Source organism: Rhinopithecus bieti, unplaced genomic scaffold (genome assembly GCF_001698545.2).
Source record: "Rhinopithecus bieti isolate Rb0 unplaced genomic scaffold, ASM169854v2 scaffold_16234, whole genome shotgun sequence".
Lineage (NCBI taxonomy): Eukaryota > Metazoa > Chordata > Mammalia > Primates > Cercopithecidae > Rhinopithecus > Rhinopithecus bieti.
The window spans coordinates 2684594-2708677 of NW_016808946.1; the positions used below are offsets into that span (position 1 = coordinate 2684594).

At 53.3% G+C, this 24084-nt stretch overlaps 1 protein-coding gene across 1 annotated transcript in view; it reads left to right on the forward strand.

Moving 5' to 3' along the window:
- TNFRSF8 (TNF receptor superfamily member 8) overlaps positions 1–20903 on the forward strand; it is a 66701-nt gene extending 45798 nt beyond the window's left edge. Inside the window, 8 exon segments of the mRNA XM_017888044.1 lie at positions 1306–1399; positions 1734–1846; positions 3467–3568; positions 3699–3752; positions 13050–13075; positions 14955–15103; positions 15105–15160; positions 19001–20903. Of these exon segments, the coding sequence (XP_017743533.1) occupies positions 1306–1399; positions 1734–1846; positions 3467–3568; positions 3699–3752; positions 13050–13075; positions 14955–15103; positions 15105–15160; positions 19001–19245 (839 nt within the window). The 3' untranslated portion in view covers positions 19246–20903.
- Positions 20904–24084: the final 3181 nt, after the last annotated feature.

Here is a 24084-nt window from a genome sequence, read left to right on the forward strand (position 1 = left end):
TGATTCTGTCGACATGAAATTCTGGAACAGATACACTCTTCTATAGTGACATAAAGCAGATCAGTGGTTGCCTGGATCTGGAGGTGGGGGCAGAGTGAGTGAGGAAGGGCACTAGGGAACCTTCTGGAGGGATGAGAATGTTCTGTATTTTGATTGGAGTTAGTTACCTTTGTCAGAACTCATCAGGCTGCACACACTTAGGGACATTTTCTTTTTTTATTTTTACTTACTTAAAAATAAAGACAGGGTCTTGCTGTGTTGCTTAAGCTGGTTTTGAATTCCTGAGCTCAAGTGATCCACCCGCTTCAGCTTCACAAAGTGCTGGGATTACAGGCGGGAGCCAACGTACCCTGCCAGGGGATACTTTCTTATATATACATTGTGCCTTTAGGCTGGGCGCGGTGGCTCACGCCTGCGATCCCAGCACTTTGGGAGGCGGAGGTAGGCGGATCACCTGAGGTCAGGAGTTCGAGACCAGCCTGGCCAACATGGTGAAACCCTGTTTCTACTAAAAATACAAAAGTTAGCTGGGCGTGTTGGCAGGTGCCTTGTAATCCCAGCTACTCAGCAGGCCGAGACAGGAGAATCACTTGAATGTGGGAGGCAGAAGTTGCAGTGAGCCGAGATCGCGCCACTACACTCCAGCCTGGGCAGCAGAGGAAGAGTCAATCTCAAAAATTAAAATAAATAAATAATTCCTTAACAAAGTTGATTTAAAAGAAAAAAACTTTAAAAATTGAGACTGTATTTAAACGTTAGGACATTTCAGGTTTCTCTTACAAGCAAAAGGTCTAGCATCACTGTGCCACCTTCCTGGGTGATCACAGCTGTTGAAGATGAGTAGCAGCTTCTCCACTTTGTTTTGTTTATTTTGAGTCTTGCTTGCTCTGTCACCCAGGCTAGAGTGCAGTGGCATGATCTCAGCTCACTGCAGCCTCCACCTCCTGGGTTCAAATGATTCGCCTGCCTTAGCCTCCCTAGTAGCTAGGATTACGGGTGTGTGCTACCACACCTGGCTCATTTTTGTGTTTTTAGTAGAGATGGGGTTTCACCATGTTGGCCAGGCTGGTCTTGAACTCCTGACCTCAAGTGGTGCTCCTGTCTCAGCCTCCCAAAGTGCTGTGATTACAGGTGTGAGCCACTGTGCCTGGCCAGCTTCTCCACTTTGATCTTTTGAAACACAAATCTGACTGTCTTAGCTCCCACGGTGCTACCTCACTGGAAGCCACCAGTCCCTGGTTAACTGTTTCCTGGAGACACCAGCCTCCTTGGCGCTGGTTCTCAGATGTTACCTCCCCTCTGTAGATATGGCTGAGAAGGACACCACCTTTGAGGCGCCACACCTGGGGACCCAGCCTGACTGCAGCCCCACCCCAGAGAATGGCGAGGCGCCTGCCAGGTGACTCCCCCAACCCCTTCTCTCTGTTTGGCTGCTGCGGGAGGGAGCTGTCCCTGCCATGCCCAGGGGATGCCTGGGAGGCAGCTGGGCTGGGGGTGGAGGCAGGGCCTGGGCTGTTCTTGTTAAATGTGCCCATCTCTGTGCTAACACCATTGGAAAGCCAGAAGGCCTCAAAACCCAGTCCCTGCCCTCAAAATGCCTGGCAGAGACTCGGGACAGAGGATCTAGGGGCCCAGGCTCTGGCTGCGCAGTCTCTAGAGAAAGGGAATTATTCTTGAGTACACACTTCCCTCTTCCCATCTCCATCACTCCTGCCTTGGGCTTCTCCCTGCAGCACCAGCCCCACTCTGAGCTCCCTGGTGGACTCCCAGGCCAGTAAGACGCTGCCCATCCCAACCAGCGCTCCCATCGCTCTCTCCTCCACAGGGAAGCCCGTTCTGGATGCAGGTAATGGTCCCAGCCCACCCACCCCTACTCCCAGGAGGGGCTTCCTCCTGGGGAAAGGAGATGAGGAGGAGCCAGGAGGGAGCGTCTCCTTTGTGGGTATGGCCTGAGAAGGGGGATCACGGTTGACTCCAAGTTTCTGGCTTCTTGAGTTGGGGCTGTGGCTCTGGCACTTGCTAGTGACTATTCTTGTTTTTTTTTTTTTTTTTGAAACAAAGTCTCACTCTGTTGCTCAGGCTGGAGTGCAGTGGCACCCATCTTGGCTCACTGCAACCTCCACCTCCCAGGTTCAAGAGATTCTCCTGCCTCAGCCTCCCGAGTAGCTGGTTTTACAGGCGCTTGCCACCACGCCCAGCTAATTTTTTGTATTTTTAGTAGAGACAGGGTTTTGCCATATTGTCCAGGCTGGTCTCAAACTCGTGACCTCAGGTGATCCACCCGCCTCAACCTCCCAAAGTGCTGGGATTACAGTGATATGAACCACTGTGCCTGGCTGCTAGTAACTATTCTTTAATTCTTGTAGGCAGGAATTTTTTTTCACAGCTTCATCCTCATGGCTCATAATTGCTACTCAGAAAACAGGTCTCTGTTGATGGATTTCATGGCTTCGACTAGTTGTCCTTTGAGCCTCAGTTGTCTCATCTGTAGAATGGTAATGGCAGAGACCATGCAGGCTTGTAAACAGTGTAGCATTGTAGACGGTCTCTGTAAGAGTTAGTTGTTAGGCCAGGCACGTTGGCTCATGCCTGTAATCCCAGCACTTTGGGAGGCCGAGGTGGGTGGATCATGAGGTCAGGAGTTTGAGACCAACCTGGACAACATGGTGAAACCCCGTCTCTACTAAAAATACAAAAATTAGCCAGGTGTGGTGGTGCGTGCCTATAATCCCAGCTACTCAGGAGGCTGAGGCAGGAGAATCGCTTGAACCCGGGAGGCAGAGGTCTCAGTGAGCCGAGATCGCACCACTGCACTCCAGTCTGAGCAACAGACTGAGACTCTGTCTCAAAAAACCAAAAAAAAAAACCAAACAAACCCCCAAGAGTTAGCGCTTAGGGAATGATGCCAGGCTACTCATTTTAGGACTTGCAGTTCTAGTGGCTGACACAAGGTGGCAGTAGTGCTCAGGCCCGTGTTTCTGAAAGGTTGGGGATCATTCATTCAGGGAATGTTTGTGGGGCGTGTTTATGTGCAGACAGGACTCCATGCCTGCCCTCATCAGGCGGGTCTAGAGGGTTGGCTGGAAGGGAACTGGATTCAACGCCTTCCTTCCCCTCACCGCTTGGCCCTCCCCACCCTGTCCAACCAGCAGTGCTGCCAGATGCCGGTCACACCGGGGCCTCCTCCACAGTCCCCAAGTTTTGGTCTGTTGGACCTCAATTCCTTTGTTCTGGCTCCTAGACGCCTCAATTTCTCACTCTCTAGACACAGTTTGCCTTTATCTCAGCCTTAAATGGTTGATCAGCTTCCTGGAGCCAGGTGAGGGAGGGCTGGATGAGATACAGCCTTGGCTTGGAAAGGACCCGGTGTTGTTAGCCATGATGGAAGCTGTGGCCCAGGAGAAGGAGGAAGTAGTCTGGGGCTGGGGCTGTGAGGCAAAGAGTGCGGGGTGTCTCTGTGTTCCAGGGCCAGTGCTCTTCTGGGTGATCCTGGTGCTGGCTGTGGTGGTCGGCTCCAGCACCTTCCTCCTGTGCCACCGGAGGGCCTGCAGGAAGCGAATTCGGCAGAGTAAGTGGCTGTGTCCTTGGGGCCTTGGGGAGGACAGGTTGCTCTCTGCCAGCCTGGCCTGGGTCCTTTCCCTGCCTGCTGCTGCCCCCTGTGGCCACCATCCCCAGCCTTCCTCCTGGTGTCGTTTCAGAGCTCCACCTGTGCTACCCGGCCCAGACCTCCCGGCCCAAGCTAGAGCTTGTGGGTGAGTGTCCAGCTGTCCAAAGGGGCTGCCCGAGCCAGAGGAACACAGGGCAGCTCTAGGCCCGGGGCGTGGGCTCCAGAGACTGAACTTCTAGCCCAGCCTCGAGGCTCCCTGTCTGTGGCTCCTGTCACATTCTGTACATCTGTAGGGATGTAATGCGGGTGAAAACTCATGCGTGTGGAGAATGCAATGAGGTGAAGACTGTACTGGGCGTGAGGACTGCATGGCTTGCCCAGAGCAGCACCTGGATGGATGCTGGCATGAACGTTTAAAAGTCTATCTTGTCTTTCACTTTTTCCTCCAGTATCCCTAGGGGGTATTCCCGCCAGCCTTCCCTTCCTTTCTACATTCTATCCTCCCTTTCTCCCTCTCTCTCCTTCTCTCTTTCCCCTCTCTCCCCCTCTTCTACCACCTGGTGATCAGCCCAGGGGCAGGAGGGGAAAGGAGCACATGGGGCAGGAGGGACCCTGGTTCTGCCACTTGCAAGCTGTGTGACCCCGTGTGAGTTACTGAATTGCTCCGTGTCTCAGTTTCCTCATCTGGAAAATGCGATGGTAGAGCCTACTTCAGAGGCTTGGCCTGTGGATTCATCAAGGTTGGGCTGTTAAGCACATCATGGAGTACCTGCCTACAGTCGGTGGCTGCTGCCTGTTGACAGGCTGGCTTGTGCCTGGGGCTTTTTCCTCCCTGGAAGCTTCAGGCCTTCCGGAGTCCTGGGTGCTTCTGACCCCCTCCCTGATCCCTGTACTCTGATCCCTGCCCAGCCTCCAGGCCAGCTCTTCCAGGCAGCCCTTGGGAGCTGGGACCCTCTTCACCTGTCCAGGCAGGGGCATCTAGACAGCACATGTCTTCCAGCTCTCACCTGGGGTAGGGGGCTCCCAGCCATCTTGTGCTGAGCACCTTTTCTCTCCTGGGCAGCCCCTTCAAGGCAGGCCAGGGTCTTCCTCAGCACTGCACGGCATGGATTGAGTGCTGGGCTCTGATGGGGGAATTGTCTGAGCCTTCCTTTCTGATTTGCAAGGTGGGCTCCCGTAGAGGCCTCCTGCACTCCCCCAGTGATGACCTTTGTTGTGCAAGGAGGAGACAGGACTCAGCGAGGTGGACGGCTGGCCCAGGGCCACACAGCCTGGCAGTGGCACAACCAGACTCAGGCACTGGTCCTAGGGGTTTTGGTTTGTAAAGGGCTCAGCCCTGTCCCCTCTTCCTTCCCCCCACCAGCTCTGTCCACCACCCGAATGCCCACCCAAGAGCCACGTGCTCAGCCTAAGGCCAGGTCCTGGCCCGTCCCCCGATCTCCCCAGGACCCTTGGAGAGGCCCTTGCGTAGGCTGACTCTTGACTTGGGCACAAAAACACGGTCCACTGAGGCATGTTTTGAATTTGATGAGTTTCACAAGCAAGCGCTTGTGGTCCCTGTGCCGGGGGGGTTTTTGTGTTTTGATAGTTTCAAGCCTGTTTCCATGACCTGTCAGGCTGAGTGTCTCATTGAAACCGGCATTTGCTTTCTTGACATTTTTCTAGTATTAGAATTTCCATTGCCGTCAGTTTATTTTTTTTCTTCAAACCTCTGTGAGAGCAGTTTTGTTACAAGAAGAAAAAAAGAAAGAAAACACCTTCCCCTAAGAAGCCAGATCTACAAAGAACTGAGCCCCGAGACTCAATGGTGGACGTCCTATCTCAGGTCGTTTTTGACCCTCTAGCTTCTTCTGGTGGGCCCTTGGGGTCTGGGTTCCCAGGCCCAAGATGGACAGAAAGTGAAGCCGAGACAGGCAAGCTCACAGGGCACAGGGTGAGAACGGACCGAGCTGGCTGTATGCCCCTTTCCCTCCCGAGCCGTGGGTGGCGAAGGAGGGAAGGAGAACTGGTTCATTGGTTCATTCGTTCATCTATTCACATGGTCTTCACTGAGCACTTCCTCCGTGCAGGCTCTGTGCCGGGCCCAGAAGCTGTCCTAGCTCCCTCCAAGCTTTTAGACTAATTCTGACTGCCTGCAGAGGCCAAAGGCAGGCAGGATGGGAGCATGTGCCCCTTGGCCTCCCACATCCCACACCTGGGGCAGGGGGTGCTCCTGGTTCCTTTGAGCAGTGCGCGCATCAGGGATCTGTGGTCTGTGCAGGTGCGATGAGATACTTGCCAACCAGCCCTGGAGTTGATCCGACCTTCCCCCGTGTGTCCTCAGTGACAGGCATTTGCAGAGCACACACGTGATCTCATCTACTCCTCCAGTGGCCTGTGAGGTACCTACTGTTATCCCCGTTGCACAGATTAGCAGCCTGAGGCACAGGATGATGAAGTGATTTAAGGCCACACGCTGGGTGAGCAGTAGGACGGGGATTTTATCGTGGTTGTTGAGATGTTTGTAAAAAGATTTTTCACCCTTGGTACCACTGACATTTGGGAACGGATCCTTCTTTGCTGTGGAGCACTATCCTGTAGGACATTCTGCAGCCCCTCTAGATGCCAGCAACACCCCCTACTTGGGACAACCAAAAATGTCTCTAGACATTGCCACGTGGCTCCCGGGGAAAACTACTCCTGGTTGCGAACCACCGGTCTAAAATTCTTTTCTTTTTTTTTTTTTTTTGAGACAGAGTCTCGCTCTGTCACCCAGGCTAGAGTACAGGGGTGCAATCTGGGTTCACTGCCACCTCCGCCTCCCGGGTTCAAGTGATTCTGCTGCCTCAGCCTCCTGAGTAGCTGGGATTACAGGCATGTGTCACCACGCCTGGCTAATTTTTGTATTTTAGTAGAGACGGGGTTTCACCATGTTGGCCAGGCTGGTCTCAAACTCCTGACCTCATGATCCGCCCGCCTCGGCCTCCCAAAGTGCTGGGATTTACAGGCATGAGTCACTATGCCTGGTCTTAAAATTCTTTTAATCCTTCATTTTTATGAGCACTTGAGTCATTTTCTGTTATTCCAGGGAGATTTAGGTTGAAAGAAATTCTTTTTTGTTTTGAAACAGTTTCAAACTTATAGAAATGGTATAAGTATGAAGAATTTATTTTGACCTGAACCATTTGAGAGTAACTGACTGACTGGATGCCTCTCACCCCGAAAACGTTAGTGTGTGTCTCAGACAGATAAGGGTGTATCTTACACTATATAGTAAGGATCGTCAGAATCAGGGAATTCACACTGATACATGACACAATGAATTCTCAGGCTCTGTTCAAGTTTCCTTATTTGCCCCAATAATGTCCTTTAGAGCAGAGGACTCCAGCTCAGGGCCACGTGTTACATTCGCTTGTCTGGTTTCTCGAGTCTCCTTCTGTCTCGATCCATTCCCCAGGCGTTTCTTTCACTTTCTTGGGAAGAGCGCAAGCTGGTGATTTCGTGGATGCTCCTTGCTTTGGGTTTGTCTAGTGTTTTCTCCCGAGTGGATTCAGGTCACGCATTTTGGGCTGGAAGGTCCCAGGAGTGATGCTGGGCTCTCCTCTCTCGGGGCGTCCTGCCAGGTTTCCATTTGTCCCTTTCCTGGTGCTGTGCACTTTGAGTGCTTGACCGAGGTGATGTCTGCCGGGCCTCTCCACTGTGAGGTCTCCATTTGCTCCTCGGTCATTACTGTCTTTAGGGGCGTTACTTTGAGACTATGTCAATAGCCCATTCTTCAGCAGACCTTCATTTTCTTTTCTTTTTTTTTTGAGACAGGGTCTGGCTCTGTCGCCCAGGCTGGAGTGCAGTGGCGTGATCTCGGCTCACTGCAACCCCTGCCTCCCGGGTTCAAGCAATTCTCCTGCCTCAGCTCCCGAGTAGCTGGGATTACAGGCGTCTGCCACAATGCCTGGCTAATTTTTTGTATTTTTAGTAGAGACAGGGTTTCACCATGTTGGCCAGGCTAGTCTCGAACTCCTGGCCTCAAGTGGTCCTTCCGTCTTGGCCTCCCAAAGTTCAGGGATGACAGGAGTGAGCCACCGCGCCCAACCCGTAACTTTATTTTCTTCACTTACATCTTTATATCTGTATGGATTAATGGACTCCTATTCTGTTCAATGGGTTATAATCTCTTACCATCATTTTTTATTTTGATGCTCAAATGGTCCCAGATGAGGTCAGGGAGAGCCCCTTTAAGCCGGCTCTTGTGTGCTTTGGTATATCCTCATCCTGTGCTTTCAGCACGTCCCTATTCTGAAATATCCCAGCTTAACTTGTGCTCTCCTGCCCCGGCACTGGAATCAGCTCTGTCTCCAAGGAGCCCGGGGTTTGCATTGAGGGGTACCTGTTGCCAAAGCCTAGCTGAACCTCTGTGCTAAACTCCCCCCTTGGGCCTGTTCTGCTTCCCACAGCATTGGGGAATCACAGGCCAGAGAGGGAGGGGATTAAAAGTGGAGAACAACAGGGATGGAAGGGATCAAGAGCTTTATATCACACGTCAGAATGCACGTGCTCCATGGGCGTGGCCTTCACAGCACCCTGTGACACCGTGCACTTGTGCAGTCTGCCCAGCGTGGTCCTGGACTTGTGTCCTGGGGGTGCCAGACAGGCTTACGAGAAGATGGTGGTGATTCCAAAAAGCAAGGAAACCAATAAATAAGGCTAGCAGATTGAATCAGCATTTTTAGGGGAAGAGCAGTTATGAAATCTGACCTCTGCACTTGGCAAGATTTGTTCTAGGTCTTTATCAGAATCCTGATGGGTTGTAACACGGCTCTAGTCCATGTCAGAGCCTTCCAGATTCCGCCTTTTTACCTCTGTGATTTTTACGCTTGTTTGGGAGAGTCGGTATCGAACTCTGAGTTGCCATTCAGTGTGACAGAGTGCAGAGCCATGTTACCATCCTGGGCTTTTCCTGGACCTGCTGTGTGCTTGACAGCATCCTGGACACCTTCTTTTTAAAATATTTTGATTTTTAAAAGTTCTTAGTAGGCCAGGCATGGTGGTTCACACCTGTAATCCCAGCACTTTGGGAGGCCAAGGTGGGTGGATCACCTGAGGTCGAGAATTCAAGACCAGCCTGGCCAACATGGCGAAACCCCATCTCTACTAAAAATAAAAAAATTAGCCAGGCGTGGTGGCACACGCCTGTAATCCCAGCTACTGAGGCTGAGGTGGGATAATTTCTTGAACCAGGGAGGTGGAGATTGCAGTGAGCCGAGATCATGCCACTGCACTCCAGCCTGAGCAACAGAGCGAGACTCCGTTCTAAGTGGCCTTCATTTTTATTTATTTATTTATTTTTTGGGGACAGGGTGTCACTCTGGAGTGTCATGGTACGATCATGGCTCATTGCAGCCTTGACCTCCTGGGTTCAAGTGATCCTTCAACCTCAGCCTCCTCAGAAGCTGGGACTACAGATACATACCACCACACCCAGCTAACTTTTCTATTTTTTGAAGAGACCGGGTCTCCCTTTGTTGTGCAGGCTGGTCTTGAACTCCTGAGCTCAAGTGATCTGCACACCTCAGCCTCCCAAAGTGCTTGGATTATAGGCGAGAGCCACTGTGCCCAGCTAGTCCTCATTTTTTTTTTTTTTTTTTGAGACAGAGTTTCACTGTGTTACCCAGGCTGGAGTGCAATGGCACAATCTCAGCTCACTGTAAACTCTGCCTCCCGGGTTCCAGCAATTCTCCTGCCTCAGCCTCCCAAGTAGCTGGGATTATAGGCATGTGCCACCACGCCCATCTAATTTTTGTATTTTTAGTAGAGATGGGGTTTCACCAGGTTGGCTAGGCTGGTCTGGAACTCCTGACCTTGTTATCTGCCCACCTCAGCCTCCCAAAGTACTGGGATTACAGGCATGAGCCACCGCGCCCGGCCTCATTTTTAAAAATAGTTTTAGATATACAGAAAATTGGAGAAGAGAGCACAGGAGTTCCCACATGCCCCACACCCAGTTTCCTCTGTGATTAACATCTTACATCAGCATGGTTCATTTGTCAAAATATGTGAACCGTTACTGACACAAGATTACGAATGAAAGGCCACACTGTGTTCTGGGTTCTCTTGCGTTGCCTAAGGTTCCAGGATCCCATCCAGGAGTCCAGGTTACATTCAGTCATCACGTGGCCTTAGGCTCCTCTGGCCTGTGACTGTTTCCCAGACCTTATTTCTCAAGACCGGTTTCCTTGATGGCCTTGGCAGTTTTTGAGGAGTCTTGATCAGGTGTTTTGCGGGACGCCCATCTCCTGGGATCTGTCTGATGTCTTCCCCATGATTAGACTGGAGTTATGCGTTGGGGGAGGAAGACCACAGAGGTGAAATGTCATGCTCATCACATCAAATCTTGGCCAGGCACAGTGGCTCATGCCTGTAATCCCAGCACTTTGGGAGGCCGAGGCAGGCGGATTACCTGAGGTCAGAAGTTTGAGACCAGCCTGGCCAACATGGTGAAACCCTGTCTCTACTAAAATACAAAATTAGCCAGGTGTGGTGGCACACACCTGTAGTCCCAGCTACTTGGGAGGCTGAGGCAGGAGGATCACTTAAACCCCAGAGGCAGAGGTTGCACTGAGCCGAGAATGTGCCACTACATTCCAGCCTGGGTGACAGAGCGAGAATCCATCTCAAAAAAAAAAAAAAAAAAAAAAAAATCAAATCAACCTGATTTACCACTGGGCACCTTCACTTTTGAGATCTCTTTTAATCTTCACAGAAAGCCCCAAAGTTGATGTGATTCATCCCATTGTCCAGCTAGGAGGACAGAGGCTTGGAGAAGGGAAGTAATATTGTGCTGGGTTTCACCGCCGGGGCGGCCTCTGCTCCTGGATGGCTAAGCGGCCTGATTGTTTTTGACATTTGGCTGGTTTTCAATTTGGGGGTGATTATAAACCCACTGCTGTGCTCAGCCTTTTGTTTTCTTCAGGTTATTTCCCGAGGGTGTGTTCCCCAGGAGGGATGACTGGGTAAAACGTATAAGGTTTTTGTTGCCAGATGGCTCTTTAGAAAAATGGAACCAGCCTGCAGGCATGGGCAGCTCTGCCATCCTGTTCACCCACTTTCCCTTCAAGGCCGAGTTGTGTCATTTTTATTTGTTTTGTTTTGTGACTTTGTCACACTTTTTTTTTGTTTTTTTTTTTTTCTGTTGGCCACCACCAATGACTTGGTACCAAAGAACACTTGGCTGCTTTTAAAACTCAAAATCACTCTGGAGGGACCATGATTTAGTTTCACTGACATCGTTGAAAAGAAGGTGCCTCGGCTGGACGCGGTGGCTCACGCCTGTAATCTTAGCACTTTGGGAGGCCAAGGCGGGTGGATCACGAGGTCAAGCGAGGTCAAGAGATCGAGACCAGCCTGGCCAACATGTTGAAACCCCATCTGTACTAAAAATACAACAATTAGCCGGGCATGGTGGTGCGCGCCTGTAATTGCAGCTACCTGGGAGGCTGAGGCAGGAGACTTGCTTGAACCCAGGAGGCGGAGGCTGCAGTGTGCTGAGATTGCGCCACTGCACTCCAGCCTAGGCGACAGAGTGAGACGTTGTCTCAAAAAAAAAAAAAAAATTAATTAATTAATTAATTAATTAAATAAAATTACCCCTGGCCGGGCGTGGTGTGGCTCATGCCTGCCTGTTATCCCAGCACTTTGAGAGGCTGAGGTGGGCAGATCACCTGAGGTCAGGAGTTCGAGACCAACCTGGCCAACATGGTGAAACCCTGTTTCTACTAAAAATACAAAAATTAGCCGGGCGTGGTGGCACACGTCCACAAATCCCAGCTACTTGTGAGAATTGCTTAAACCTGGGAGGCAGAGGTTGCGGTGAGCTGAGATTACGCCACTGCACTCCAGCCTGGGTGACAGAGTAAGACTCTGTCTCAAAAAAAGAAAAAAGTATCCCACAGAGTGTTTCCCAAACTCACCTAGTGTCGACACAGCATGTTCAAATGGTCAGTCTTGTGTGTGCTTTATCCTACTTGTTGACTGAGCACTGGTGAACATGTCTGCGAGGGCTCAGGGCTGGTGGCTCTCCAGAGCTGCTGAAATCAAAGATGTGTGCAGGAGGCGGTGTGGCTGGCATACGGGCATCTTGGTGGCAGATTTGTCTGGCCAGGGATGCATGCCTGACAACAGCATATTCCAGATCTCCATAGGTAGCATTCTCGGGAGTGGTTAAAGGCTGGGCATCCCTGGAGGATGGTCTGCTCTGGGAATTGACTTGTCCCAGGATGGACTAGATGCCTGGATGCCCTCTCACCTTTCTCAGATGGCCAGTGAGCCAAGGTTAAATGTTAAATATCAATATGTGCTTGGGCGTGACCTGGCCCCTGTTTAATATGGGAGACCAATGGGAGTGGAGGGTAGAGGTTTGAGATAGAGGTTGTACCTTGAGAATCATTGCATCAGCACCTCCTGAGCCCACAAAAGGATGTGATTGAAGGAAACGAGATAACCTGAGAGCAGTTGTCCTCCTCAAAGGCTGCCATCTGGGTGCTTTCAGGCACATGAAAGAGAAAATCGAAGTCCAGCTGGAGTCAGGAGGGCTCCACAGCAGACTGGCTTTGGGTGTGTCCCAGGCAGGGTCCAGGTAGCATCTGCAGGATCCGTCATCCTCTCTCCATCACCTGTTTGAGGTCCTCCACGTGGGTTTTGCCTGGTGTTCCGGGGAGTTCGGGGCTCTCCACACCCTGGAGACAGCAAGGTGGGGGCAGCAGAACCTCTGACCCAGTGGAAGCCTCCTGGGCTCCCGTTGGGCCTGTGCTTCTTGTGAATCAATCTTTGCATGTATGCGGGGGTGGGGGTTGGGAGAGCAGTTCAGTGTGTTCATTGGTTTAGTCATTAGGAATGAGAGTGGCAGCCAGGTGTAGTGGCTCATGCCTATAATCCCAGCACTTTGCAAGACTGAGGCAGGCCGATCACTTGAGGTCAGGAGTTCGAGACCAGCCTGGCCAACATGGTGAAACCCCGTCTCTACTGAAAATACAAAAAAATTAGCCGGGGTTGGTGGCATGAGCCTGTAATCCCAGCTACTCGGGAGGCTGAGGCATGAGAATCGCTTGAACCCAGGAGGCGGAGGTTGCATTGAGCCGAGATTGCACCACTGCACTCCAGCCTGGGTGACAGAGCGAGATTCCATCTCAAAAAAAAAAAAGGAATAAGAGTGTCCAGGGGAGAGAGGTGGTCCCCTGTCCTCCATCTGCCACTGGAGAAGCGAGCATTGGGAAGTGAGTCTCCTTGCCTTCGGCTGGGGTGGGTGCTGACTCTGAAACCCACCCAGGGCTCTCCAGACTGAGGACCTGACCCCTGGGCTGAGTTCAGCACCACCTGTGATCCAGGAGGACCGTTTGCCAACAGGTGGGGCAGGCAGGGCCGGGGGCTGCCAGACTCTCCATGGTGAAGTTGCTGCTCTTGCTTTTTGCAGATTCCAGACCCAGGAGGAGCTCAACGGTAAGGACCCCTCCCTTGCCCCCACCTCAGCTTCGTGCCCCTAAATCTGACTCCTTCCCTAACAGATCTGAAGTTTTGAGAGCTGCTGGGGGAAGGGGGAAGGGAGAGGGAGGGGACGGAAGGGGCATTTCCCTCCCACAGTGCCCAGGGTGCAGGCCCCTGCTGCAAGTTCAGGCTGAGTCTGCCCCGCCACAGGGACCTCTGTGCACAGGGGCCTTGCTGGGGCCTCAGCCAGGCCTTGGCTAAGGATGGATAGCCCCACCCTCACAGCAGCCTCCAGCTCCTGGCTCAGCCTGCCGGGAATTTCCAGAAGAGCCTGCAGACAGTGGATTTGGTTTGGGCCACTTTTGGGTACCAGGTCTGGTCAGGAGGAAGACTGTGTTCATTTCCCCCTTTTCTTTACTCTTCTGTGAATCTCATCCTCCAAGCTAGATGATGGAGCAGGTGGCTGTGGTCCATTCCTTTTTTTTTTTTTCATTTATCAATTCTTCCATTACTTTCTTTTAATTCAAGCATTCATACAGTAAGAAGGGTTTCTGTCCTTTCATTTTTCAATATAATATACAGAACCATAATACTAGTTCAGTTTCAAATTATGGGGGATCCCATTCGAATATGTTCGGGTGTGACAAGTGGCTGTTACAATACTGAGAAATTTCACGAAAGAGGTATTCAGCAATTTGTAAGGTAATCAAATATATTTTTGCTGCGTAGGCCAACACATTAACAGTAACTTGTTTTAAAATGCAGTCTTTTGGCCAGGCACCATGGCTCACACTTATAATCCCAGCATTTTGGGAGGCTGAGGTGGGCAGATCACCTGAGGTCAGGAGTTCGAGACCAGCCTGGCCAAGATAGTGAAACTCCGTCTCTACTAAAACTACAAAAAGTATCTGGGTGTAGTGGCGCACGCCTGTAGTCCCAGCTACTCGGGGGGCTGAGGCAGGAGAATTGCTTGAACCTGGGGGACAGAGGTTGCAGTGAGCCAAGATTGCGCGACTGCTCTCCAGCCTGGGTAACAGAGTGAGACTCTGTCTCAAAAAACAGTCTTTTAGCCTTCATATTACTATAAAAGAGTATTCAAGATTATGTATTAATGTTGGTGCCATTTGCCATTAAAAGTAATGGCAAAAACGTGATTACTTTTGCACCAATCTAGAAGATATGTTGTCTGTGCCTTGAGAATCCTTGCGTCAGCACGGGCATCCCTGCCTCCTCGGAATTACTCAAACTCACTCCATTTCGAAGGCATCAGGACATTTCATGAGGCCACTTCTTTACTCTTACCTGTAACAGTCAAAAACTAAACTGACACTTTCCTCATGACATAGTTGTTTTTAGAATGTATGAGTGTGATCATAAAAGATTATTTTCCAGGATATTGGGGCTGGGGAGCCGGAGGGGGCTGTTCCAGGAGGCGGGGGGCCTGGAGCTGGTACTTAACAGACTTTGGTGCTTATGAGTGTGGATTATGGACCAGATGCCAGGGTTCAAATCCCAGCTCAGATACTTACTGATGGTATAACCCTGGGCAAGTTACTTGACTCCTCTGTGTCTTGCTTTCCTCATCTGTAAAATGGGAAAGGGGCTGTTACACACCTCATACGGTGGTTGTGAGGATTAACGTATGTCTTTAGCATAGGTCTTTAGGACAGGGCCACGGACGTGGTGAGCGCCCTGTGAGTTGCTGACTGTTACCCAATTAAAAGCAACAGACTTCACCCAGAAAGCTGAGAAGCCCAGGGCAGCTCATGTCAGCTTTAAAGCAGAAAGGGAGACTCACTGGGGTCTGTAGAGATGACAAAAAAGGGGCCTCCCAGTTCAGAGACTGGGGGGGCTTGGGGGGTACCCTGCAGTAGCACGCATTCCCCTCCCACAGCAGCTCAGGAGTGGTGCGTTTGTGACAGAACCCAGTGCGGAAGAGCTGGGGTTACTGAGCCGGCCACCGAAGGAGACCTGCCACAAAGAGGGGGCAGCCTGCCCAGAGAGCCTGCCGCTGCGGGATGCCAGCCCGGCCGGGGCCCCTCGTCCCCAGGGACCTTCCTGAGCCCCGGGTGTCCACGGAGCACACCAATAACAGGATTGGTGAGTCAGCCTGTTTTGGGAGGTCCTCTGCAGCCCAGGGGCAGATGGGAGATGAGCCCTGGGCCCTGGAAGGGACCTGGAGACCCTGGAGCCAAAAGGGCCAGCAAAGGAGAGGCATAGATTCTTCACCCCAATTTAAGTTTCTGTAAGTAGGGACGGCAAGGGTACTTAGCTCATAGGCCATTGTGCGAATTCATGAGCCAGTGCGCATGAGGTGCCTACCGTCACTCACGTAAAAAATGAACGCCACCCCGGCCTCCAACACCGAGCACCCGAGGGGACAGGAAGAAGACGTGCCAGTGGTCATAGGACCTGCCGCTTGTCTGGCACATTCCGGGCACTGTGCAGGCGCCGTCTCTTCATCTCTGATTGTCTCACCACCTGCTTAGGATGGTGTCTTTCTCCCCATTTTACAGTTGGGGAAACTGTGGCTCAGAGGGTGAAGGGATTTTCCCCATCGCATGGCTACTAAGTGACACAGCTGGGACTCGCCCCTGCGTCTGCTGGGCCCTGAAGCCTTTGATTTGTCCATGTTACCACCCACCCTCTGCAGAAGCAGGAGGCCGGATGGGGCCCAGATGTCCAGAGCTTTGCAACAGCAGCTGCCCACCAGCCTGGACAGACATCTGCTTTGGCCTCCTGTGGGCCTCCCTGCCTCCTCTCTTGCTTCTCATCACCTTGGTACAAGTAGGGCATTTTTCCCAGAATATATACCTGACTGTATTGCACCCCTGCTGGAAAGCCTCCAGTGGCTTCCCATTCCCTGTGGGATGAATTACAGCATTCTCATTCCAGCACTCAAGGCTGACAGTAAGTTGTAGCTCCCCCACCAGACTCACCTATCTTCTGACCCCACGGTCTGCCCCTCTCCCTCGTGGCAGTCTCCCGAACTTACAGACCCCTCTCTCACGTCTGAGCTTCTCAGTGGAAGCTGCCCCCTCGCCTGAAACAGCCCACTCCACCGCCTTGAATCCAGTTAATTCTGGATTTCATGGGGACCCTACTTATTTGCCTCTTCCTCCAGGAAGCCTTCTGTGCCCTCTCCATTGTGCTATGCTCCCTAAGAACCCAGGTCTCCGCTACCCAGTATCCTAGCACCCAGCGGTGTGACTGCATGTTTATAGCCTTCCTCCACCTCCACCTGGCTTTGTGCTCCCTGTGGGCAGGGCCTTAGTGGACCCCATCTCTGTCACCTCTGGAAGGGCAACTGGCACTGGGATGATACTGAAGAGTCATTTGTAATTGTCCTGTGCATTTCTATGGCAGACGGTGGTGGCCAGGACTCTTCAGGGCAGTCATCTTCTCTTTTTATTTTTTCAGCCTCCTGAGTAACTGGGATTATGGGTGAGTGTCACCACGCCTGGCTAATTTTTTGTATTTTTAGTAGAGACAGGATTTCACTATGCTGGCCAGGCTGGTCTTGAACTCCTGGCCTCAAGGTGATCTGCCTGCCTTGGCCTTCCAAAGTACTGGGATTATAGGCATGAGCCACTGTGCCCGGCCTGGACAGTTTTTTGTAACAAACTGAAACTTTTGAAATAGTAGCTTTTAGAAAGTTTTATATGAAAAGTATGTATTTTGGGAAATGCCATCAAAGGCTTCTTCAGAATTCCTAAGAAGTCCTGACTGGAACACCTGAGTGCAGTGCCTGCAATCCCAGGGGTGGGGTTCACAGGGTGTTTGATGGGGAGGAGAAGGAAGTACTAGGCTCCCAGGCGGCTGGCTCAGGCGTGGCTGCCCTCCCCCAGCATGGCCTGCAGGCCTTGCTGGTGAGTGGATTGGGGGGCCACCTCCGCCATGATGGGAAGGGCAGGCCTTGGAGGTTCTCTCGGGCACCCAAGACACAGGCACCTCCCTTGTCCTCCTGATGCCAGCCCAGGGGAGCGTTCTCCCTTCCCATCCAGTTCCCAAGAGGGGTCACACTGGGGTCATACATCATCCCTCTCCCCCGGGAACCAAGCAAGAGACAAACCCCTTTCCCCACAACTTCCTCACCTGCCCTCCCCACCTGGCCAAGATGAATTCCCTGGACTCTGGAGCTCTGGGGAGGGGGCAGGAAATCCATGCAGCCCTCAGAAGCCACTCCCACAGCCTAGCAGGTGGGCAGCCTGTGATGGGGGCAGAGCTGGAGCGGGGCAGACCCCTCGTGGCCGGATGTGAAATTCCCAGACCCTCTGTCACTTCTGAGCTCAGTGGGAGCTGCCTCCTCACCCGGAGCGGCCAGTTCCACCGCCTTGACTCCAGTTAATTCTGGATGTCCTGGGGACTCCTGCTCATTTCCCTGAGGAATGTGAGGGGACCAGCCTGTCCCCAGCTTTGGCTGCTTCTCCCTTATCCAGCACCCCCACCCTCACTTCCCTCCCACCTGACCCCACCCGCCTCTCATCTTCTCTGCCCATCCCCCTCTGGGCCTCCTCTCCCCTCCTGGGGTCTCCTCTCTCACCACCCCCGGCTCTCATCTTTTGCCCAGCCCTCTATAGGACTCCTGGGGCCGGGAGCCCACAGGCCTTGATGGAGGTGTGGGGAGTGCTGAGGCCCTGCTCTGTTTTGGGGTCTGTGGGGGTGCCCAGCCCACAGCCTGTCCCACACGCCGGGCCTTCTCCTCTTGCTGCTGTTTGGCATACTTCTCTCTTTCCCGGGGTGTTCAAAACCAAAACAGAAGAGCCAGCGTCATGCAGTAGGGTTGAGGGTAAGGGCGACTTGAGAACCTTTTGGGGTTCTGAATCCGAGGGGTGTAACTGCATTACCCAGAGAGGCAGGGGTCCCTGCACACCCACCCCACCCCACCCCACCCCTCAAGTTCCCTCTTGAGCTTCCCCATTCTGGCCTCCAGAGTCCATTGCAAAACAGCCAGGAGCCAGCCCACCCTGAGCCAGACACCATCAGCTGGGCAGAGGCCAGACTTCCCCACTCCCCAGCTCCTCGGGCCACTGAACTCCCCTGAGCCTCCATGTCCCCACTATCAGAAGGTCACACCCGAAGCCCCACATCAGACTGGCGAGGACCGGCCATCTGTCCAAGCTCCCACCGTATGCTCACAGCACAGCCACGCAGGCTGCAGGCAGGAGATCGGCTCTGGGCAGTAAGCCCTGAAATTCATGGCCTGAGCCAGACTGTCTCAATCATGGACTGCCGGAACCTATTGAGGGGGCTGGGGTTTCTGCAGGATGTGACTGGCTGGCTGAGTTTGCCCAGACCAAGGGGGCTCTCAGGACACGGGACTTGCAGTACTAAAACCAGGAATGTTCCCGGGCAAGCTGGACAAGTTGGTTACCCCGGGTTTTGGCTGTAGGCACGTGGATAGGAGCAGAAAGGGCCTCCAGGCGGAGTGGGTGTTTTTTTCAGGATTTCTCCTAACTACGTGGCAACCTTGGGCAGGTCCTTTAACGTCTGCAGGCTTTAGGTTCTTATCTGTAAATGGGAATCTTGATGGGGTCTGCCTTGCAGGAGGGCTGAGGACCCAGCAGCTGGGGTGTGGAAAGCGCTCAGCTCTGCTGTGTCTGCTTTTGCTCTGGTTACCCACGGCTTTGCCTGTTTTTGTCCACTGTTTACTTTCTCTCCCACCCTGTACTCTTCTTCCCTACCCATCCCCAAAGAAGTGCTGAGAAAATCCTAAGTACAAGTGGGCTGGTTCTTAACTCCTCAAGGCCCAGCTCCTCGTTGTTCTATTTCCTCTGAACCCCCAGGATGCCTGTAAGGTGTGTCAGAGAGGCTGTGCCATCAGCCTGAGGCCACCCAGCAGGCATGCCAGCGCTGGGCCTCGGCCCCTTCTCTGCCTCTTTGCTCCCATCCTGGCTGGTGCTCTGGCCTCCCTCACTCACCCATCCTTTTGCCTTGCAGAGAAAATCTACATCATGAAGGCCGACACTGTGATCGTGGGAACTGTGAAGGCGGAGCTGCCAGAGGGCCAGGGCCTGGTAGGGCCAGCGGAGCCCGAGTTGGAGGAGGAGCTGGAGGCGGACCATGCCCCCCACTACCCCGAGCAGGAGACAGAGCCGCCTCTGGGCAGCTGCAGTGATGTCATGCTGTCAGTGGAAGAGGAAGGGAAAGAAGACCCCTTGCCCACAGCTGCCTCTGGAAAGTGAGGCCTGGGCTGGGCTGGGGCTAGGAGGGCAGCAGGGTGGCCTCTGGAAGGCCAGGGTGGCACTGTTGGCACCAAGCTTGGGGGCAGAGGCCCATCTGACCTGAACTGAGGTTCCAGCATCTAGTGATGGACCGGCCTGTCATTGCAGGGGGCTGGTGGTCTCTGCTTGTATCCCCCACTTAGCTGTCCCCTGACCCAGAGCCTAGGGGATCCGGGGCTTGTACAGAAGAGACAGTCCAAGGGGACTGGATCCCAGCAGTGATGTTGGTTGAGGCAGCAGACAGGTGGCAGGATGGGAACTGCCGAGAACAGCACTGGCCCCAGAGCCCTGGGCATCAGACCCTCACCACCAGGCCCAGAGCCCACCGAGGGAGAGGCTGTGAGGTCGGCTCCCGACGGCCCTGTAACCCTACTCTCCTCTCTCCCTGGACCTCAGAGGTGACACCCATTGGGCCCTTCCGACATGCCCCCAGTTACTGTAAATGTGGCCACCAGTGGGCATGGAGCCAGTGCCCGTGGTTGTTTCTCCTGAGTCAAAAGGGAAGTCAAGGTATGGGGCGTCGTCAGCTGGCACCGTCTCTGCTGCAGCAGCCACACTGTACTCTGCGCTGGCGTGGGGGCCCCTGACTGGGCTGCAGGACCCTCCTGGTGCTGCCCACCTTCTCTGTCCTGTAGCCCCTTGGTGGCCTAGGGCCCAGGATCAAGTCACTCATCTCTGAATGTCCCCACCAATCCCCACCACAGCAGGCACCTCAGGTCCCAGATGTCTGTAGCCCTCAGCAGCTGCAGACCTCCCCTCACCAACCCAGAGAACCTGTTTTACTTTGCCCAGGGACTTCCTCCCCACGTGAACATGGGGAACGTCCGGCCCTGCCTGGGGTCCTTGACCACTCTCTGTGGGCCCCACCCGCTCTGTCCTGGGAAATGAAGAAGCATCTTCCTTAGATCTGCCCTGCTTGCAAATCCACTAGCACCGACCCCGCCAGCTGGTTCCGGCTCTGCACCCCTTGGGGTGCAGACGTCGAGAAGCACCATGGCCTCACCCAGGCATCCACTTTACTCTGGACTATAGGAAACAAGACTGTTTGGAGGTTCCATCAGGATTTTGGGTGTTTCACATTTCACACTAAGGAGTAAAGCGGCCGTGACTTCCAGTCGGCTGGCCAGCCTGCTGGCTCCCCAGGGCCTTCAGACGTGTATGCAAATAAGTGATGGATGAGGATGAGTCTTGAAGTTGCGGGCAGCCTGGAGAATCGTGGACTTACCACCTGGCGGCAGGCCCGGGAAAACTGCTGTTTGCTCATCGGCCAGCCACGTGCTCTCTGGAGGAAGTGGTAGTTTCTGAAACTGCTCAGATGTTTTGGGGAAAGTTGGAGAAGCCATGGCATTGCGAGAGATGGTTACACCAGAACCTGGACATTGGCCAGAAGCTTAAGTGGGCAGACACTGTTTGTCCAGTGTTTGTGCAAGGATGGAGTGGGTGTCTCTGCATCACCCGCAGCCGTGGCTGTAAGGCACACGCCTGCGAGGCAGGGCAGTCTGGCGCCCGTGATGGGAGGGATTGACATGTTTTAACAAAATAATGCACTTCCTCACCCAGTGGCCCTTCACACAACTTTTGAATCTCTCAAAATCTATAAAATCCTTCAAAACAAAGAACTGTAAGGCTGAGGACGTGATCATTGAAATTGAGAGTATATTATTAATAGAACCCCTGAGTATGTTATTAATAGAACCTCTGGGAGTCTCCCCGCAGAGCAGGGATTCCCACTGCACCCCCAGACACTACGGTGGCCAGTCTCTGGTGGATTGGATATTTCTGGGGCTGGGAGCCCACTTCCTGCCGGGGCAGCCCTTCTCATTGCTGGAAGATTTTCCTTATCACTCGAGGCGAATTCTTTCTCCGTGTAATTGCCACTCCCTGGTCCAAAGCCTGCCCTTTGAGGACACTCAGAATAAAGCCACTGTTGGCCGGGTGTGGTGGCTCACGCCTGTAATCCCAGCACTCTGGGAGGCCAAGGTGAGTGGATCACCTGAGGTCAGGGGTTCAAGACTAGCCTGGGCAACTTGGTAAAACCCCATCTGTACTAAAAATATAAAAATTAGCCAGGTATGGTGGCAGGCACCTGTAATCCCAGCTACTCAAGAGGCTGAGGCAGGAGAATCGCTTGAACCTGGGAGGTGGAGGTTGGAGCAGTGAGCCGAGATCACAAGAGTGAGACTCCGTCTCAAAAAAATAAATAAATAAAAATAAGGCCACTGTTGTCACAAGGCTCCCTTTAGGTATTTGTAGAAAGGTTTCTGGGCCTTCCCACAGCCTTCTTCCCTCTGGACTGGGCCGAGCAGCCCCATAGCTTTGGAGAAGGGAGTCTCCAAGGAACAGTGTGAGTGCCCAAGCCTTGGGAGGCAGAGGGAGGACTACAGGTATCTGGGAGCCTTGGGAGGAAAGGGAGGACCACAGGTATCTGGGAGCCTTGGGAGGCAAGGAGAGGACCACAGTATCTGGGAGTGTTGGACTTCTGTGTCTGAGCTGGAAGGAGCCCAGCCTGCCTCCCTGGGCATAGCTCAGTGGCACTTTAGGGCCAGCCTCCACCCCAGGCAGCCAGCCTGAGGCCCCCTCTGACTGTGTCTCCTGTGTGAGGTGGAGGAAACCTACAGCCACGGACAGACCCTGCCCACCCCATCCCCAAGACTCCAGCCCACACCCAGACATCAGCCCAGCCACTGAACCAGCCAAAGCCTGCCACGCACTCAGTCCAGGAGCCAGGGTGGATTTTCCCACCCTGCCCAGCGATGAGCGGACCCCTTCTATTCTCTGGCTGTGCTCATGTCCAGGTTGGCAGATGGACAGAGCTCCCTGCTACTCAAGGTAGCAATTCTCCAGGCTGTGACGACACCCCCACACACCTCTTCCTAAACATTTGTGATCAGAGAGTGGTAAGTATCAGATGGAAGCTGTTGCCTTCAAAGAAAAACCATTGTTTCCCAAGGCACTTTTGTAGGTGGTAAAGCATTCTACAGTTCTTAGAATCTCCACGGCTTGGGTCAGTCCCTAAAACAGAATGAGAGGGCCTCCCTGGAGTGTCTCTTACTCCATCGCGACCTCACCTTCCAACAATGAGGTGTTAAAGACCCAAGACTGGGTCTGGGTCATCTTTGTCCCATGGTCACCAGGCACTGATTGGTTGGGCTAAGTAGAAATGAAAACCTGTGCGGGGATGAGAGGCGGCTCTCCAGCCACAGTTCCTCGGTGCCTTCTCTCTTCCGCCCACTTCCTCGATCCTCTGCAGTTGAGGGCAAGTGTGGGCGTGTGAGGGACTTGGGCCAGAATGTGTGGGGACATCAGATTCACAGCCAGGGCTCAAGAGAAAAGCTTAGTCAAGGCGAGACTGTTCAGCCTCAAGGGGGGCTCCTTGGGCCGAAAGAGAAGCTGCTGAGGACACCTCAGGCCCCTGCACCCTCCACCAGGCCCCTCCGCCAGGCCTGTCCTCCTGAGCCAGCACCCCATGCTGGCCAAACACCCTGGAACCCTTGCCTTTCTCTGTGCCAGGGGAGCAGGTGTTCAATGCTGGGGCCATGGGTATGAGCCAGGCACAGGGCAGAGAGGCTTGCCTGCCATTCTCTGCAGCCCAGACACAGACAGCAGCGTGCGGATGGTGGTGGCACTGCGGGGTCACACACAGGCTCGAATCCCAGCTCTGCCTTTTATCAGTTGCACGAGCTTGGCTATGTTCCATGATCTCTCTAAGCCTCGGTTTTCTTGTATGTGAAATGGAGGTGTCAGTCTCTACTTGATGGGGTCACAGGGCTTCCCTGACTTGCCGCTTGGTGTGTGGCTTGTGCTGAGTGGCAGGTTCTGTCCTTATTCCAGCCTGGTGGCCACTTGCCAAGAGCAAGCCCTTCCTATGTCTGCAGAATTCAGCCCATCAAGGTTAATCAGAGCTTTCAGGCCATCCTGGGAACCTAGCCGTCCTTGGGGCCAACTTGCTGTGGGAAGCCCCGCAGTGGGCGGGCCTACTCCTTGCTCTGTGGGCTACCCCAAGAACCTTTCAAATCACAGTCGTAGGACTGGCTCATTATTCGATATCTGTAACCCTGGGCACGTCGGCGAAGTGCTGCGGGTCCCTCCGGAGGGACATCTCACTGGTGGTTTGCACCACATTGCTGTTCAAGGTCTTTCCTCAATTAAAGAGTGACCTCCCTTCCTCCCTTCCTTCCACAAACACCTCTGATGAGCCTGGCCCAAGTCAAGTCTAGCTGCCGAGGACTCGTGGGACACAGACTTGCTCTCGTGGGTCCTGTGTCTGGTGGACGGGACAGACGGTGGCGTCATCAAATCAGTACACAAGGTCATTCCAGAGTCAGCTCACACTGTGAACCACCAGAAGCCCGAGCCAGGTACTGTGGCAGAGTTGGAGGGGAGGGCCACCTCTAGCTAGGTGGTCAGGGCAAGCCTCTTTGAGAAGGTGCCCTTCGAACCGGCCTGAGTGATGTCCCCACCTGAGGTGAGGAGGGAAGGCCTGGGGATGTGGAGGGCCTGGTGGGCCATTGTAATTAGGCTCCTAGATTTTATCGTAAGACTACTGGTCTATGTTTACTTTTGTTTTCTTCCTATTAGAACAAGAAACATCCTGGTATTATTTCAGCAATGAGTGAGAAAGGCCAAAGCAGGGGCGGCAAAGGTGGTTTGAACCTATTTTGGAGGGAAGCTGGGGAAACAGGCAGCAGTTGCTGGCAGCCAGGAAGCAGTTAGATGTGTTTTCTCAGAAAGAACTAAGACGGTATTCCTGGTGATGATTGTAGCTGTGGGTCAGGTTAGGAGTCTGCCGGTCTAGCTTCC